Source organism: Patella vulgata, chromosome 3 (genome assembly GCF_932274485.2).
Source record: "Patella vulgata chromosome 3, xgPatVulg1.2, whole genome shotgun sequence".
Classification (NCBI taxonomy): Eukaryota; Metazoa; Mollusca; class Gastropoda; family Patellidae; genus Patella; species Patella vulgata.
The window spans coordinates 74014720-74033264 of NC_065881.2; the positions used below are offsets into that span (position 1 = coordinate 74014720).

The 18545-nt window shown below is 34.6% G+C and overlaps 1 protein-coding gene across 4 annotated transcripts in view; it reads left to right on the forward strand.

Moving 5' to 3' along the window:
• The window catches only part of LOC126816000 (complexin), a 114921-nt gene that overhangs the window by 84475 nt on the left and 11901 nt on the right, over positions 1-18545 (forward strand). For all 4 annotated transcript variants that reach the window (XM_050542122.2, XM_050542124.2, XM_050542123.2 and 1 more), the window contains 2 exons: positions 15202-15302; positions 15757-15917. In XM_050542122.2, coding sequence (XP_050398079.1) covers positions 15248-15302; positions 15757-15917 — 216 coding nt within the window. In that variant the 5' untranslated portion in view covers positions 15202-15247. The remainder of the gene's footprint in view (positions 1-15201; positions 15303-15756; positions 15918-18545) is intronic.

Below are 18545 nucleotides of genomic sequence, written 5' to 3' on the forward strand. Positions count from 1 at the left end.
AACTAGCTCAACTGATATCGTGATCAAACCCAAGTTTGTGGGGCAGTGCCATGCTACACTCACTGAATATCCCAAGAAATTAGCTCGGCTGACACCGTGATCGAACCTGAAACATACCTGTTAGTGCAGCAGCGGCACGCCACATTCCCTGAACCACCATCCAAACAACCAGTGCTTTGTCCTTGGCAGGCGATCAGTTCTGCAGCACTGACAAGGGGAATACCTGCATGGAAAATCACAAGAAAATATCTCAGCTGACACTGAGATCGAACCTTGTTAGTGAGCCAATCACATAGGATTAATTGTGAGTCAAACTAATTACTAGATGATTATAAACTGATGAATAATTAGCAGTCAAATCTAGCTCAGTCAGCTCTTGTTAAACCTTGTCCTAAAGTAATCACTATATGTAAATCTATTCGACAACTTGAATCAGACAATCAGCAGTGACCGACTTTCCGACTTTATTTAGCACAGTTTTATTTTTATTGAAATCCTCAGCGGTCTAGAACTAAATAAAATTCAACAACGCTAGTCTAGAATTTGTCAAGTTATTTCTCACATATTTTGTCTGGTAGTTAAATTCCGATTAGCTATCTGGAAAACCTCAGGGCAAATTCAAATTCAATCGATCATTAGTAATTGAGGGTTGGTTACGTGTAATATTTATTGGAAACTGAAGCAGCAAGTAGCTCTCAGTTGCTATCTATTACTCTGCTACTGGACTGAAAATATCTGAAACATAATGATAAGAAAATGATATGCTTTTAATGGTTCAGATAAATGAGATATCATTTATATAGGACCAAACATGATTTAAGGAAGGGGGGCTATACGACACAGAGGATAACAGATGAGATCTGTGATCACATGGAGAAATGATCTGTCATAGGGTTGTGAGGTGGTCTAATGTGTGCACCTTAGAACATAAGGTCTGTCATTGAGTCAAGTGACATGGTTTTGATCCCACAATTGTATGTGACAAGGAGTATCATTGCGTGCCTAATCCTTGTAGATTTTTGGCACATTTTCGACATTTCCTTCCACTGCTACAGAACCCTACCATATGTTAGTCCCGATATGACCTGGTGTCTAGTCCTGAAATGACCTAGTTTGTATTGAGTGGACTCTCTCCCTCTCTCTCTCTCTCTCCCTCTCCTGAAATTGAAAGAAAGTCATGGGATGATCCTCTAGAGCTGGATGAAGGACGTTCAAATTACTGCTTACTAGTCTTGGCATTTGGAAAATGCCTGCCTAATCCTTGCAGATTTTTGGTGCATTTTCCGGTTTCACTGCTACAGAACCCTACCATATATATCCCGCTCTCTCTCTCTCTCTCTCTCTCTCCTGAAATTGAAAAAAGTCATGGTATGATTCTCTAGAGCTGGATGAAAGATGTTAAAATTACTGCTTACTAGTCTTTTGGCATTTGGAAAATGTTAGTCTAGTTTCACAAATTGAGCTGGATGTTAAATATGTATACCACAACTCTGAAAATTGCACACAACTAGGTTTTTTTTTCCACATTTATGTTATCATTAATGTCAGAAAATTGTCTTCCCAAGTAGAAAAGAGATTCTTCCAGACAAAGTCGACATCACTAATAGATTTAATCATGATATAGATTACAACTTATAGTCATGCAATGTTTATGTATTAAATATACTATGTCTGGCTACACAAGTACGATTACACTGATTCTTTTAAATATACATTGATATTCTTAAGCGCTGTTTACGCGATACAATCAATCCATGCAAACGTCGGATGCAACTGTTGCATCCGACCAACTGATCAGACAAATGGACAGCTTATTGCATGGATAGGATCAGTTCTATTCTCATCCGACCAACTCATGCAATAGCCAATCAAAGTGCGTTATATTAGACAACGTCTACGCCTTATGACGTCATATCTGACTTGGCAACCAGAATTTCTGATTAAAGATGTCTTCTTCTGTCGCTTCGAGTACTTTGATGTCCTCTAAAATTGATCTAAACCCATCCTGGACTGAATTAGAAAATCTAATATCTCTGTATAGGAAGCAAGGTCTTTGTTGAACCCGCAGCATCAACACTAACACGAAGACGTGGATGAGAAGTGTCGCCTTACTGCCATTTTATTCAGTTACTAAGAAGGAATAAATTAATGTTGCCTTACTGCCATTTTATTCAGTTACTAAGAAGGAATAAATTAATGTTGCCATACAATGAATCGAACCATTGTATCGTGTAAACGGTCGTCCAATATGTTGCATCCGACAGTTGTATGGATTGGTTGTATCGTGTAAACGCCGCTTTAAGGTGATGAATATGTATGTACTGGATATCAGGTGTTTTTGTTTGCATCTGTTACGCCTTAATCTTGCTTGATCCACAGTAATTCTTCAGTGAGTATGATGTCACTGGCTCACTAACTAGGAGGTCCTGCATTCAATCTTAGGTTTGGCAGAGAAAGTTCCAAAGAATTTTCAAGCCTTGTTCACCATTGTTAGGACAGAGAGCCAAGGAAGGAACAGTATACCAGTAGTCATGAAAAAGAGCCCTTGATGGTTGGAATTTAATCCTCATTGCATTTCTTTATCAACACTGGATTCCTCAAACAGTATTTTAACCTAGAATTTCTGGCCGAGAATCCCAGCACCAACACAGTTACCGCTTCTAGTTCTAATTGTATGACATGAATTAGTTTTTATAGTTTGATATACTAAACAGCCTATTGCCAGTCGTTCTTTAGGCCTTATTAATAAGACTTTTATTAACTTATCAAGGCCATAATCAACTCTAGATGCCATCGTTAGCATGGAATATTTAGTGGGTGGATTTGAATATGTTTTGTGATGGATGATTTAATATAAGAATGGTTAATTAAGACTTTGTATATTATCGTACCAACGGTAGTAATGATGATCGAGGCTAACCTAAAATTGAATCGCTAATATCTCGGTTCAGAGTGAAGCAAATTTTCAGTATATTCTGATTTCATTTAACTATTATAGCGAGAACTGTCAGCTCTTTATCTAATTTTACCTAATGCCCCTTTAAGTCAACTAAATGTGATATCAATGGAAACTAATGTAAACATCAAATGGTTATATCTTTAGATAGATATAACTGTTGAATCAAGCTTCTTAGATAATCACTTGGGTTTGACTTTTGTCTTTTTTCTAAATATGATATTTTAAATTTATTTAGATTTATCACTGACCGTCAGAATAAAAGTTTGTAGTGGCATGTCTTTTTAACTATCTTTATTGACATGGCTGAGGACTACAACAAACATTCAATTTTATGCCATTGCATTGATAATGTGCATAATGATACGATGAATTTCAGTCTTAAATGTAAAGAATTTTTATAATCTTCAGGTATAAGACCATTAATTTCAAGTTGAAAATAATAATTATCAAAAATATTGACATAGCGTTTCTTGCTGAAAATTTCAAATTACCTCCAGAACATAAAAGTTCACCTATAAAACAAATGTGTTGCCATATCCGGAATACTGTTTTCTTTAGGTTAGAATCATTGCAGAAAATTTGACATTTATGATTTTAGATAATTAGAACCATTTCCCCTATTTGCATCAGAAATTAGCTTTCAAATGACTTGATGAAAAAAAATGTCTTCTGGAGTAATCTTTTTTGTCCAGTTTGTCAAGAGACTAGATGACGCTAATGACTTCAAGAAGAAAGTCCCACATGGGTAAATTAAAGTTTTGTTAAAGTGTTTGTAGCGTGATAAGAATAAGCAAAGTTCTCTCAAAGCAATTTGCCACGGATGTAATCAATTTGGTTTCTTCCTTGACAAGACCTGGAGAACGTGGTTGAAATTATTATATTGTTTCTGGCAGGGAGCGAGTTAGTGTATGACAAGACAGCTAATATCAAATAATAATAGCACCAACCAGTATGTTTTTATATAATGTCCATTTATAAATTCAGCATGGAATTCAAGCATACAAATTTAAATTCTGTCATTATCTGTAAATATATTTAGTAATCTTATTAAATCAGATAGCTTAGAAATGTATGTTCCACTTTATTCAGCTGGAATTATTGTGATACCATCTTCAGCACAAATTATTCTGAAACCATCTTTGGAATTATTCTGAACCCATCTTCAGCTTGAATTATTCTTCAGACATTCAGGAACAATAGAGATGGCTGCTTGAAATCAGTAGAAAATAATGGGAATTTTTTTGTAACCCTAGTTTACATTAGTATTTATGTGCCTTTATATATTGATGTTAGAATTTGATTTTTTTTAGAAAGGATTTAGAAAACAAATATTTCTATACACACGGTTGAGCTCTATACAACTGCTTTTGTTAATTTTTTTGACTGGTTTTGATCTGATGATCTGTTGATAGTGTGTTGTGACAAATTTCTTGCTAAAGATATTAAATTAACAGCTGTATTGTTTAACTTGATGTTTAAGAATAGAAGTTATTTATGTAATTGGTTTTTGATAAATCAATAGACTGTAATAGGATTATCAAGTAGACGACTGACCAAATAATCCAATTACAGTCCGTTTCCTTCCCTGTCTTCTACATCACACAATGTGGTAGAGGACATTAATCTCTACTTCCGTTACCATTTCTGCACTCCAGGGTGTTGACGTAGAGTCTTGTAGAAACCTGTTGTTACATTCAACTTTAGAAGACTGGCTGTGGATTTTATGGAACAGTTGATGTAAACAGAGAGTGGGGAGGGTTTGGAGAGAGTAGGGGTGGGGTTGGCAAGAGTAGGGGAGTGGTTGAAGAGATTAGGGGAGGGGTTGGTGAGAGCGGGGAGGGGTTGGAGAGAGAGTGGAGGAAGTGGGGTGGGGTTGGCGAGAGTGGAAAGGAACCTAAGGTTACATTCAACTTTTATATTTAGAAAATTGGCTGTGGATTTTTAGGAAAAGTTGATGTGCACAGAGAGTGGGGAAGCTTTGTCGAGAGTAAGGAGGGGTTGGAGACAAAAGGGAGGGGTTGGTGAGAGTGGAGAGGAATCTATTGTTACATTCAACTTTTCAGTTAGAAAATTGGCTGTGGATTTTACGTGCCACATTTGGACCAGTTGATGTGTTCCCAGACATCACATTGTGTATTATGTAAATCAAGATATATGTGATAGTCACACACCCTTCCTAGTTATTGTCCCCCGCCTTTCGAAGAAAGCAGGGGACTATTAAAATGGGTTCGTCCGTCTGTCTGTCTGTCCGTCTGTCTGTCCGTCCGTCCGTCTGTCTGTCCGTCACACTTTTTGGGACACAATAACTCTCTTCCTAATTGAGCTAGAATGTTCAAACTTGGTGTATGTGTTTATTAGGTCAATGCCTTGATGGAGTTCGAAGATGAGCATTTTCCGCTTAGGGTAAGCAGAGATAAGCAATTTGATTGGTTGATGCTTTGGGACACGATAACTCTCTTCCTAATTGGGCTAGAATGTTCAAACTTGGTGTATGTGTTGATTAGGTCAATGCCTTGATGGAGTTCGAAGATGAGCATTTTCCGCTTAGGGTAAGCAGAGATAAGCAATTTGATTGGTTGATGCTTTGGGACACGATAACTTTTAATTGAGCTAGAATGTTCAAACTTGGTGTATGTGTTTATTAGGTCAATGCCTTGATGGAGTTCGAAGATGAGCATTTTCCGCCTAGGGTAAGCAGAGATAAGCAATTTGATTGGTTGATACTTTGGGGCACGATGACTCTCTTCCTAATTGAGCTAGAATGTTCAAACTTGGTGTATGTGTTGATTAGGTCAATGCCTTGATGGAGTTCGAAGATGAGCATTTTCCGCTTAGGGTAAGCAGAGATAAGCAATTTGATTGGTTGATGCTTTGGGACACGATAACTTTAGTTCTAATTAAGTGAGATTGATGAAACTTGGTGTATAGTTTCATTACAGTAATACCTTGACTAAGTTTGATAATGAGCATTTTCTGCTCAGGGTAAGCAGAGCGATACGCAATTTGATTGGTCGAGACTTTGGAAAACAATAACTCTCCTACTTTGATTGTTAGACTATAAGTAAAGATATACTGTTTGATTGTTCAATACTTTGTAAAAGATAATTTGTGATAAATTTATATGTGTCCTCTAATTATTTTCCTATTTCGGCGGGGGACATCAGCCTCACTGTTGGCTTGTTTTCATTTGCTGCCCTCTCCTCCCTATTTTCTCCACTTCTTTCCCACTCTCGCCAATCCGTCCCCCTCGGTCTTCAACCCCTCGCCACTATCTGTTCACCTAATTAGGCCATTAGTTACCCAATAAATTGAAGTGATAATAGATTATAATTGATGGTGGAAGATGTTGTAATCATTCTGACAATAAATTGAAAGTGTATACTGTAGCAGTATTAAGACACATATTGCGATGGTCTAATAGTGTAATTAAGAAGTTGTCTACATCAATATTAAATCAATACCCCACTTGAATAGGGAATTACTAACTTGTATAGTATTTACCAGCTGGAATTCTCACTTGTTCTTATTGATTACGCATTACGGTCTCAACTACCTACATAAAAAAAACATAAGTTTCTTGTGATTTCAGGAAAGATTTCAATATAAACTGAAAATTGGATACTAAATTATTCCGTCATAATCCCTTGATTATAATATTTATTTTTTTTTTGTTTGGTGAATTTTATCATGAAAAAAATAAATGTTTTCTGGTTTACGTATAGAATTCAACATAAACAGAGAATGGTTCCTTTATAATACAACGATTATTTTCTTTTTCTTTTGTGATGAAGAATTCCATGATTAATTTATTTCTTCTTTTTTTTATAATAAAAAGATTTCTAAAACTAGATGAATTTTATCAAGAAATTTGTAGACAATAAAAGAACAAGAAAGTATGTTGATGTAATAATCAATTACATTCTGCACGTCAGCTTTCAGTCAGGTGCTTGATGAAATGGAATGATCAGTGATGATCACTTGTAAATCAGTCATCTTGTTCCGTTGAAACACATTTCCTTTATTCGTTTGGGAAGCAGGAAGTCTTCTCTCATTAATTCAAGTAAATCAAAACTGACAAATCTCTTATATACTCATATTTCTTTGTGTTTCCATTCTATACCAAGATACCATATTCCAAGCACTAAAGAGAACAAACAAAAGCACAGATGGTGTACAGTGGCATGTATTAATGGCTATAGGAAGAAGAAACATATATCTAGCAATTTATGTATTGAACATAATATTAATATATACACCTAAGAATAAAAGATAAAGTCATTTGGGCTTACTAAAAAAATGAATAAATGGCCAGCCACATCACTTTTTATGATGTCATGCTTAATTTCTGATTTGATCAGATCAGAATTGATCAGAGTGTATCAGTTTGATAGCATGCTCAATTCACCTTGAGTTGGAACTCAAATCCGTAAACAAGTCAAGGCCATTGGTCAATAACAGAACTAGGACAATTTGTTAATTGATAAATATTAAAGTTATTCTAAAAGTGGTAATAGGCTGATTGAAAATAGGGTAAGATTTATAATGACATACTTCTAGCCCCCCCCCCAAAATGACATACATCTATCCCCAGAATTGGTGGTAATGAAACATTTCTTACCAAAACGATATTTTTAACTGAGACAGAAAGGTATCTATTTGGTCACGATGGCCACCTTTTCAGCATCTTTGTACAGTATATTATACTGACCAAAAATATAAAAAAGATAGCCATATAATAAAGCATGCATCTATTTTTTGTTTATGCTCTATTCATTATTTAGTTTAAAATAGTTTTAGGTGTGTAGTCTTTGGAGTGCACTTTAGATCATAAGGTCTATTACTCTAACATGTCCTAGACTAATCACCACCAGCTGTAGGATCGCCTGGCTGATCTGATGGCTTTAATGCTCGGTTCTATTACGGTTCCTAAACCAAAAGAATAAAACAAACACAAGGTTAAAAGTTAATCAATTTTATTGCATAGAAACAAATTAATTTATACTGCAATAAATAAAAGAAGCAACAAATTAATCTTGGAAATGTTACACGTGAATTAATTATAAAATAATTATTTGTCAAGACAAGTGCTTATTTCTTTCTGTGTTAAATATGGCATGGATCTCTACCACACTTTGACCATCCCATTGTAATGCTTACCAGGATAAAACTTCCCTCTATGTAATGGGGATTTTTATATACCAAATGAAAAAAGCTGGGATTTACTTACCAAATGATAAAATGCAAATTTTTCCCACAAAATGACGATAGTGGGGATTTTCCCCTAAAAAATGACAAAAGTAGGGTTTTACCCACCTAATGATAATATGGGGATTTTTCCCCCAAAATGACAAAAGTTGGGATTTTACCCACATATGATAATTCAGCTTAACTTCAGGTTTATTTTACCTGCAAAAGAAATTACTTTATTATAATATTCCAATGTTCTTGAAGCTCTACAGGCCTATTGGAGTAAATTCTCTTTTAGGGTAAATATACCCAAGATCAAACAATGCTAAGACTAGTCAAAAAATTCACTTCTTTGTGAATTTGATATGATAAATTGAAACAAAATCTCCTCTTCACCGAAGTTGGCTGAAACCAAAAATGGCTAAACAAGAAATCCCTGAAGAAATGGAATTAGATCAAAAAGGCTTTCAAAAGATCAAATCATAACTTCGTAATTATTATATTTATTATTCATTATCAGTCTGTGATTTTCATAGGTTCATAACAGTTCTCACTATTACGATTTGTGCTACGATAGAAATTGTGGTTTCAGTTGTGGTGTAGTCGTGATGATCCTATGAGGTTTTATCATATATTGAGGTCAGTTGTGGCAATTGTGTTGATTGTATAAAAACGTATTCGAACGTATATCTGCATGTAGCAGATCACAAAACTTTGGAATCCTGCAATTAAGGATAATATTAATAACAATGTCTAGCTGTGATTGTGCTTGAAATAAAACATACTATGTATTGGTGATGAATTGGGTGTTATAGTGGTTTACCAGTAAAATTTCAATGACTATATAATGTCAAAACGGCATAAGGATATTGAAAAAAGTCTTTTGTTATTAGAAGTACAATGCTCTACATATGTGTCCAAGGTCGGAAATCACTACAATGTTTACTATATTATGAAATAAGAGTCTTTGATAGAACTACTTCACACGAGCTGAAGATGTGATCAGAAAGGTTAACGAAAGAAATTACCATAATCAATAAATTGGTGCTAGCAACCTCATTTCTTGGACACTTCTGATTAGGTTTAAATATTCTGAATGCTGACCTCGAGTAGTATAGTAATATCTGACAGCACTACCGACAAACAATTCCATTATAATTCTTCCTTTAAGCTACAATTCTATTAATTTGATTTACAAAACCTTTACACTGTCCTAGCAAGAAAAATATGGACCAATTTAATGAAATGGATTTTGGTCATTTAAAGTCTAACATACAGTTTATTTTATTTGTTAGGGAGAAGAATTTTGCCTGGACAGCAGTTGAATACCAACTGTTGTAGGTTTGTTTTATGAATATGTATTATAAAGTCCATGCCTACACTGATACAGGGGGGTTAGATGGTCGAATGGTTAGCACATGCACGCTGTATCATAAGGTCTGTCATTGAGTCAACGGGGGTGGTTTCGATTCCCCGGTTGATACATGACCATGACATATTTCAGTTTTAAACATGTATCCATTAAATAGAACAATGAAATACTCTATATTCTAATGCTTGGCACCATTCTTAAAGTACGGGTGCTCAGAATTCTGTAACATGAACCAGTTTCTTCACGATAAACCAATGTTTCCTTGGCATCAACTATAAACAGCCAATCAATATGTGAAAGTGATATTTGATTACAAGCAAGTAATTAGATTCCTTTAGGTGTGACGTGTCCACAAGTCATGTCTCTGTGATATCATCTACCACTAACGAGCCATCTGTTCGCCTCTTTGCATTCTTGTAAGACTATTTTCATGGTGTTTTGTCTTTAAGATCATAATAAATTTAATGTTTCATAACGAACTTATGTACTTGTTGTCAACAAATTAATAGATGCTCTCAATGGGGATTTTACTTATACATGGATTACTGTGAATTATTAATGATTATATGGTAAATAAAACCATGGAATTGTCTAAGAGCAACAGATGTAGTTATAAAGAGTCGTCTTAACAAATCTTCTACTACACGCTCTATATAAGGATTAGGAGGTATTAAATGAAGCTAAGAACAAAAGTTTTAGATTAAGAGGATTGCCTTTGAGAAAAATATCTAGAATCAAACCATACAAAAGGAATACACAGATATTTCTACAGATTAGATCTAAATCGGTAAGTTCATTAATATTTCTTGTCTGGCCTGGTATCTGTGTTGGCTTTTGTGTGTTTTATTAAGGATGTATAACATATTGTCTGTCTATGATAAAGTCATATACGTTGGAATAATAGAATTAATTTGTTTCCCCAGCAATTGTTATTCAATGTCTGTGTTGAACAAAACAATACTTGAACTTATTGAGGTTTCCTGTAATAAAAAGGCAAAAAAGGTGGCCGTGCTAGGACAAAATGTCAATTTAATTTTTACTTTGATTTAATGAAAAAGCTATTCATGCACATCTTGTTTTGGCGCCAGATTCATTCAACAAATTTGTGGACTGACTGCGTTTGCAATGAAAATTTAATTATCGTACAAGGAAATAAAAACATTGAGGTAGTCCATGTGTTAGTTTGGGAGCATGGTGGCTCAGTGAGTAGAATGTTGGCCCACTAACCTGGAAGTTCCATGCTCGATCCCTGCATTGGCCTAGAAAGTTTATCAGGATTTTCCAGCGTGGTTCCCCCTTGTCACCGGTGTAGGACGGAGGGCCTGGCAAGGGACAACGTATAGTCATTCGGATGGCCCAAAAAACTGAGGTCCTGTTGCACATTGGCAAGAACCCTGGGCAGTTGGAATTCGAAATGGGCTATTGTGAAGACAGGCACAATGTATGGCATATACACGTCTTCAATAGCCCAGTCGGAGCAGAATAGTAGGATATTAAACCCCATTTCATTTCATTTCCATGTGTTAGTTTAATAATGTAGCTCAATAGCAATACTTCAGGTTTAGTTCAGTACAATAATAATATAGTGGCCCAGTGGGTAGACATACTAGTTTACTAACCAGGAAGTTGAGGATTCAAACCTGGTGTTGGCCGTGTGTTTTCCCCTGTAATACAGTGTAGAAAGAAAGGGATTGACAAGAAACAGTTTCTTGTTGTTTGGATGGTATGAAAAATGTGTACACGTTGCCATGCAATGTTAAAGAACCCTTGACAGGTGGAATTTGAAATAAGAGTAGGCCATAACGCCACTGTCGAGAAAAAGTTCCGTGAGTACATACTGCATTGCATATGCCATTCTTCATTAGCCCGGTTGGTGCAGAAAAGTAGGATGTTAAACCCCATTTCATTTCATGTGTGTATCATTGGCAGAGTTTATATTCATATTTTGTAGCTTTAAATATTTAGTGACATCTTTGTTAAGACCATAATGTGCTGTGAAAGCGCAAGCATTTCCTCTGCCAGTTTTGTTGGGAAATGATTTAATAAGAGTTTTTAGAAAAAAAAGCGGTCTGCTTTATTATTGAGATGAAATATTTACTTAGTTCACTATGTCTATCCATCAATAACTTTGTGTTTGTTTTATTCCTAATAAATTGTGTTTTATAAGGTTATGTTTGCCCATTGCCAACAATTTGATTAAAATAATGTTGTCATCTTTCAAAGGTATTTATACCGATTCCAAAAGTACACACACATGTAATTGTATTAATATGGATATTGATAGAATACATATTTAAAGATTAAATAAAGATGCATTGTGTATTATTTAGATAAAGAGCTAGGGGGCCTGATGCTCAAAAAGACCTATTGCTTACTAGTGTAGTATTCTATAGAATTCTGTAGAGCACTCTAGGGAATGGGGGGGGGGGGACCTATACCATTTTCTGTAGGGATTAATTTCTATAGTATTCTACTTAATTTGGGAGGAGAGAGGGGGGGGGGGTCTAGGAATATTCTACAGTTTCTGTTGTGCAAATCCTATGATTGTTCCTACAGGTTTATGCTAAAATTTCTATAGGAAAATACTATAGTACTCTATAGGTTTTTTTTTTTTATAGTGTTTTCTGTAGTAAATTCTACAGTTATCTCTTTGTCAAGTTTTGTGAACAGACTGCACAGTTGTCCCTTCTTCTTCCATTTCTTGTCAATACCAACTTCCATGAAGTTGTTACACATTACGGGGGTTGGATGTCCGAATTGTTAGCACGTGCACGCTGTATGATAAGGTCTGTCATTGAGTCAACTGGTGTGGTTTCGATTCCACAGTTGTACTTGACAAGGAGTAGGGTCGCCTGTCCAACCTCATGGGTTTTCTCTGGGTCCTCTGGTTTCCTCCCACTGCTAAAGACCCCTATGCGGAGGCTATTATTGAAATAAAATTGAACCATGTGTTAGTCCCGAAATGACCTAGTTTTTGTCTAGTGGACAATAAACCCCATATCTTTCTCTGTAGCTGTCTCTCTGTGTTATACATTAACATTGAATTTATAAATTTAAAAATCAGCCAATGACCAAATAGTCTTGTCTTGGATTAACTTTAATCAGTCCATTAGCTAACAGATAATGAAATTGACTTTCCAGCAACAGAAATTAAATGGACTGTTAACAAACGACACGTTAGCAAGATAACGATCCATTAGAGTTTAATGAATCATTAAAATAACTGTATTTTGAGCAACCGGCCCCTTGTCATTCTTGATATAATAGTTTAAAAAAAAGATACTAAAAAATGAATATATAGAAAGGTTAGCTCAAATTACTTTATTCCCAAGGGTGTTTGAAGTTTTGACAGAATTGTCTTAATTGTCAGGTACCATTGATATTGCTACAATAATAAACAAAGTCTTAATTATCCATTTTAGTGTTAAATCGTTAAAAGACACATGTGTTCTAATCCATTCAATATCATGGCCATCACGGTTTGGTTGAGGTGTGGGGGGTACCTGTTATAACTTCAATAGTTAGGTTCAATCAGCTGATCTGAGTACAATTTGTATTAAAGATACCTGATCAAGAATAGATCCAGGAGCTGAGGTGCTGAATAGTGGTATCAAATACTTGACCCATTAGGGTATTTAATAAAATGATGGTTTTACGAAAAAAAAAACAGACACAGTTCCATGATTTTATACAGTTTCTCAAATTTCAGTGCATGATTGATCTTTCCTTTCCCAAAATCTACAAATGCTTTGTTTTGATGTCACAATGAAACACTTTGAGTTTACATTCACTTTAGAAACCTTGCTTTAATTGTATATATATATGTGTAAACAAAGAAGTACTTGTACTTTATCTGCTTTAATATATATATATTTTATATATATACCTGTGTGACATGTACAGTGATATCGCAGGTATATTGATGATATACTGGTTAAAGATTGTAATACTTGACTACACATACATAGAAATATAAATATTTTATTTTCTAAAGAAAGATGAGAGATTGTATGTTATATTATTAAACCATAGAAATACTTTGATGAGTTGTTATAACAACTAGCCATTGGGCTCATCTGCGAGGTCTAGGATGTTGTGTTGGTGAGTTAAGATAATGTCTCTGTCTTGGATATTTAGATTAGTTATGGTGCTTTGGGTCAATGTTTTATTTGTTAACATTGGTTATATACATCTTTCTGCACAAATCTGGCTAATGAAGACTGGATTACATTGTGCAGTGAACTATAAGGGAGAGTTTGGATTTGGGCCCACTATTATTTCAATTTCTCACTGTAGTCATCTTAAGGGGATCATCCATGTGTTGTATGCTCCAGCATCACCTTGCCTGCATCACCAAGACCTAGGCTGGAGCCAGTGTCAAACTCACTGAGTCACAACAACTAAAATGTATCCGATGACTTAATGAAATGCTGTCTTTACAAGATGATTGGGTTATTACTCAACAGTCTCTTCAAGTCTTGATATTTTTTTTATGACCATGAATATAGACAGCCTAATTATCTCTTTTAAGTATATAAATAAGCTTATTTTATAACCTGTTTAAGCCAACTGTAATAACATGCTAATTGTCTAAGTGCAAATTACATAAAGTATGACAAACTGTTCTGTATTCCCAAATGTAATAATTATATAAGCGTTGAACGATCATAACATGTAAGTGATAAGTGTGAGAATCGATAATAGTTTAATAGTTATTACCGGTAATATCATTTTACTTCTACTAAAATCATGATATAAATATGTAAAATATTAATTTGTTTAACAGCTCAGGTAAACTGATTCTAGAAGATAGGATCAATATATAAAGACTATGCTTTTATTTAACTTGTATATCTATACCAGAAGCCATGGTGGCTCAGAGAGTAAGATGCTGATTTGCTAGCCTGGAGGTCTCGAGTTCTCTTCTGTGTTGGTTAAGAAAGTTCCTCTGAATTTTCTGGGCGGTTTCTCCTTGTTAGTGGTGCTGCAGGACAGCTGTCTAGTTGTTCAGATTGAACAAAAATTGTCCTGTGTAAACATTGACGTGCATATAATGGATCCTTGACAGTTGGAATTCGATATAAGAGTAGGCCGCATTCTGGGCAAAATTTCCCTTATAGCACCCTGCATGGTGTATGCCCGTCTTCATTAACCCAGTCATTGCAGAAATGTAGAACATTAAACCCCATTTCATTTCATTTCATATTTGTTAAATATAAACAACATGTAACCATCACCATCATTCTTGTGTTAGTCATTCATTTTTCATGTATATTATCAAACATAATTATGGTACACTAGCAGGATACCCGGCTTCGCTCGGGGGTCACAACTCCGAAACCGGAAGTGGTAGTATAACGCCACCTGGCCTATGTTACTCCCCGGTCCGAGCTACCCCTATACCCCAAATTTCAGACTCGGGGCAGACCTAGTGTAGCCGCCAACCCCGAACAGACAGACAAATAACAGTCACAAATATTAGTATAGATAAAAGATATGAAAACAAAAGACATAATTTTTCAGATGATGTTTGATGTTGCTATTATTATTAAAATTGGAATCCTTCATAAGCTTCGCTTACATAAAAATGATAGTAGCTTAAAGGTTGTTTAGATCTGGTTAGATTCCAAAAGGTGTTGATGTGCTATAAAACTTAATTTAAATGTTTTCTTGTATATTTCAGAAGTGAAAGTCTGTATTTAAATTTATAATTCTGCCATCTAGAGAAAATGGCTAGTTTCATAGCTAAACAGATGGTAGGAGACCAGCTCAAGTCTGTAAAAGGTAAGCTCATTACTGTACAGATTATAACTGATGGCACTTCCCACGGATTAAACATTTCCTTGTACATTTAAATCAAGAGTTTATCATGATAGTTTATTCTTGTAGATTTTTTGACTAGGAATGGGGTCCAAATAATGCTCCTGTTTTTCTTGAGGGAGACCCTCTTAGAAAAAAGCCTAACGCTTTGCCTTTTTAAGTATGATAATCAACTTGAAACTTGGCATGCTTGTTCCTTTGATAGTTGTGAATCGATTGATGGATTTCAATTTTTGTGACATCATATGGACTCCCATTCATATTATTAACTATTAAAAACACTTTGTATCATGCATGCAGATATTTAATTCAAAGTGGCAAGAGTTATAAGATTTCAAACTTGAAGCTGAGAAATTGTCTGTAAACCGTGCAAAGTATGTGAATTAGACCCAAGGAAACTGAATTATATTTTCTGTAGGTGCTATGGGAGATAAGGAAGATGAAGAGAAACCAGAGGGAGAGGAGGGAGAAGATCCAGAAATCACTGCGGCTAGATTAGAAGCAGAAGAAAAAAGAAAAGAAAAACACAGAAAAATGGAAGAAGAAAGAGAAGAAATGAGACAAAGTATTAGAGATAAGGTATGTCGGGGTAAAAGTAATTCTCATGCATTTGGATTATAAAGGGTTTTTTTTATAGTTTGTGTGGTTAGATTGGAACCTTAGTATCAAATCTGCTCATAAAACAGAGTTCGTATTTAAATCTAAAAGTAATATTTTCATTTAGAAAGTACCGTTTCTGAGTTGATTGTTTTGAGGTGCATCAATAGTTTTGTGGTTTTAAGGAAGTTTGGGATGTAAAACCGACTCAGGTGGCAGAGTTGTCATGATGACCAAACCTTTGCCAAGAACCTAAATGAATTCTTGCAGCTGTCATTGACTAGTCTACAGGATTTTTTCTGGTATTTAATAACAATATCTGAAATAGTCTATCATTGAGATATTATGCTTCATTGATTGCATTCTTATGATGGCAGTGTATGCTTACTGATATTACTTAAACAGCTTTGGTAATTTTGACATACATTCCACTAAGAAAGTTAATATTTTCCTCATATTGGCCAGATCTCGAATCTGTGGAATCAATTTTCTTACATAAAGTGTTTTTTTTTTTTCTTTTTACTAAAATTGCTATAAAAGAAAATGAAATAAAAATGAATTATTAAATTACAGCAAATGTCATTATATAATAAAATATCATGTCTTTCATGATTCTTGTATTAACCCAGAATTATTGTGCGCTTTCTCTTTATCCACACACAAATCCTATAATTCTGATAAGGCGAATTTGTTTATTGTCACCAGATGCTTTAACTTAAGAGCATTTGAATGATTCTCTTGAGAAATCTTATTAACTTATTATCTTGCTGAACATTCTTACATCACTCTTGTAAGTATGTATGTACTCTGGTGAATTACGTTTAGGAATGAACAGAATATTGCTTGAATCTACTTGAAGTCAAATCAGTAAAAATCACCAGATTCCATTTTCGTGTCGAGTAAATTCAATTACTAAATGGAATGGAGTGGGAGAGTAAAAAAAATATGCTGTCAGAATATATAAAGATATTGGTTTATAAAAATATAATTACATTATTTGCATGCTTGCATAGGAATTTATGGGAAGAGTTTAAATTTCCTATGGGAAATATTGTTTGGGAAATTAATTTATTTTATGGAGCCTTGGTTACAGTTCCAATTATATCTAAACAAAACTTTAAAATATAGAATTGCAAATGAGTTGACGAATAAGGATGTTTTTCTAGTATTACAATTTAAGGTGAATAAAAACCTTAAGCCTCTTAGAAAAAAAATATGGTTGAATGCAATTGACAGAATGTTTCTCAATATATCTTGATAGGATATTTCAGTGCAAAAATAAAAAGAGGGCAACAGAAATTGTATGTTATGCGAACTTGTATAGAAATAACAAGGTTTAGACTAAGTTAAAGTAGGGTTATATTTTTTATGAATAGTTCAATTACCTATATGTGAATAGAAAACTCGCTAAACACTTTCTATCATCAACTCTTAATAGAAAACCAAGAGATTCTCCTTGTAATTGAGACAGAGCGTAGCCACAATATTGATTTGTATCATGGAAGGGAATTGGGGATGAATATGTTCTAATTTGATGTACATGTCCTGTTTTCAATCCATTAATCTTTAACGCTAACCACCAGTGACAGACTAGACTACCATTACGGCATTGTTACATGTTGCTATGTTTATTCTCTTAAAACCATAGGCAGGGTTAAGAGACATTATTCTGTCTGATTTATTTTCCAACATTATTCTTGGTTAAGATGTGAATTATTGTCCTAGAACTAAGGTCATGTATTTTTGAAATGCAAGATTCACAGAAAGCAATCCAATAACAGGAAATTAATTGGCTTTGAATGTGACTGAGGAACTGGAAAGTAAAAGCACAAAACCTTTTACCTCTGTACACCAATATACATACCAATTGCAAGCTAAAGCAAAAAAGCTATTTACCTCTCTGTGCTCCAAGATACCCAGGGCCCATGAGACGAAAGGACAGTTAGGACACTTGTCCAAGGGCCCAGGGCATAGAGTGGTCCAGAGGTATGCCGAGTAATGTTTTTTTTAAAAAATTAGTTGGTATAATACTAATAAATTTTAATAATATTGTACATTTGTAGAGTACCAATAAATTGTTGAATTAAAAACTATAAACCAGCTGCCCGGGCTTTCACTTTGCATCAGGATACTTTTAATACCAAATGATACATTTCAATCAATTAACAATGCTTGATTTTTCTGGCTAAAAATCTTATAGTGAAAACATCTATAATTTTGGATGACAGAGGTTTTTTAGATTCTAAATTTACCTGGTAAACTTTTCCAATCACCCAATAAACTATAATAATGAGTGTTTCAGATCCTAAGGTGTGTCATTGAGTCTAAGTGATGCGGTTTCAATCCCAAGCTAACCTTGTGGGTTTTCTCTTATTTCCTCCAAATGCTAAAGACCCCTTAGCGCAAGCAATTATTGAAATAGACATGTATAATGTTAGTCCCAAAATGACCTAGTTTTTTTGTTGAGTAGACATAAAACTCTATTCTCTCTCTCTAAGATAAAAAAGTGTTGATGTTTCCTCAAGCAGAATGTAGACATGTTGTTAAGTTTATGGTCGCATAATCACAATTAATATAGAACCATTTTCAATCAATGTGCTAAATTATCTG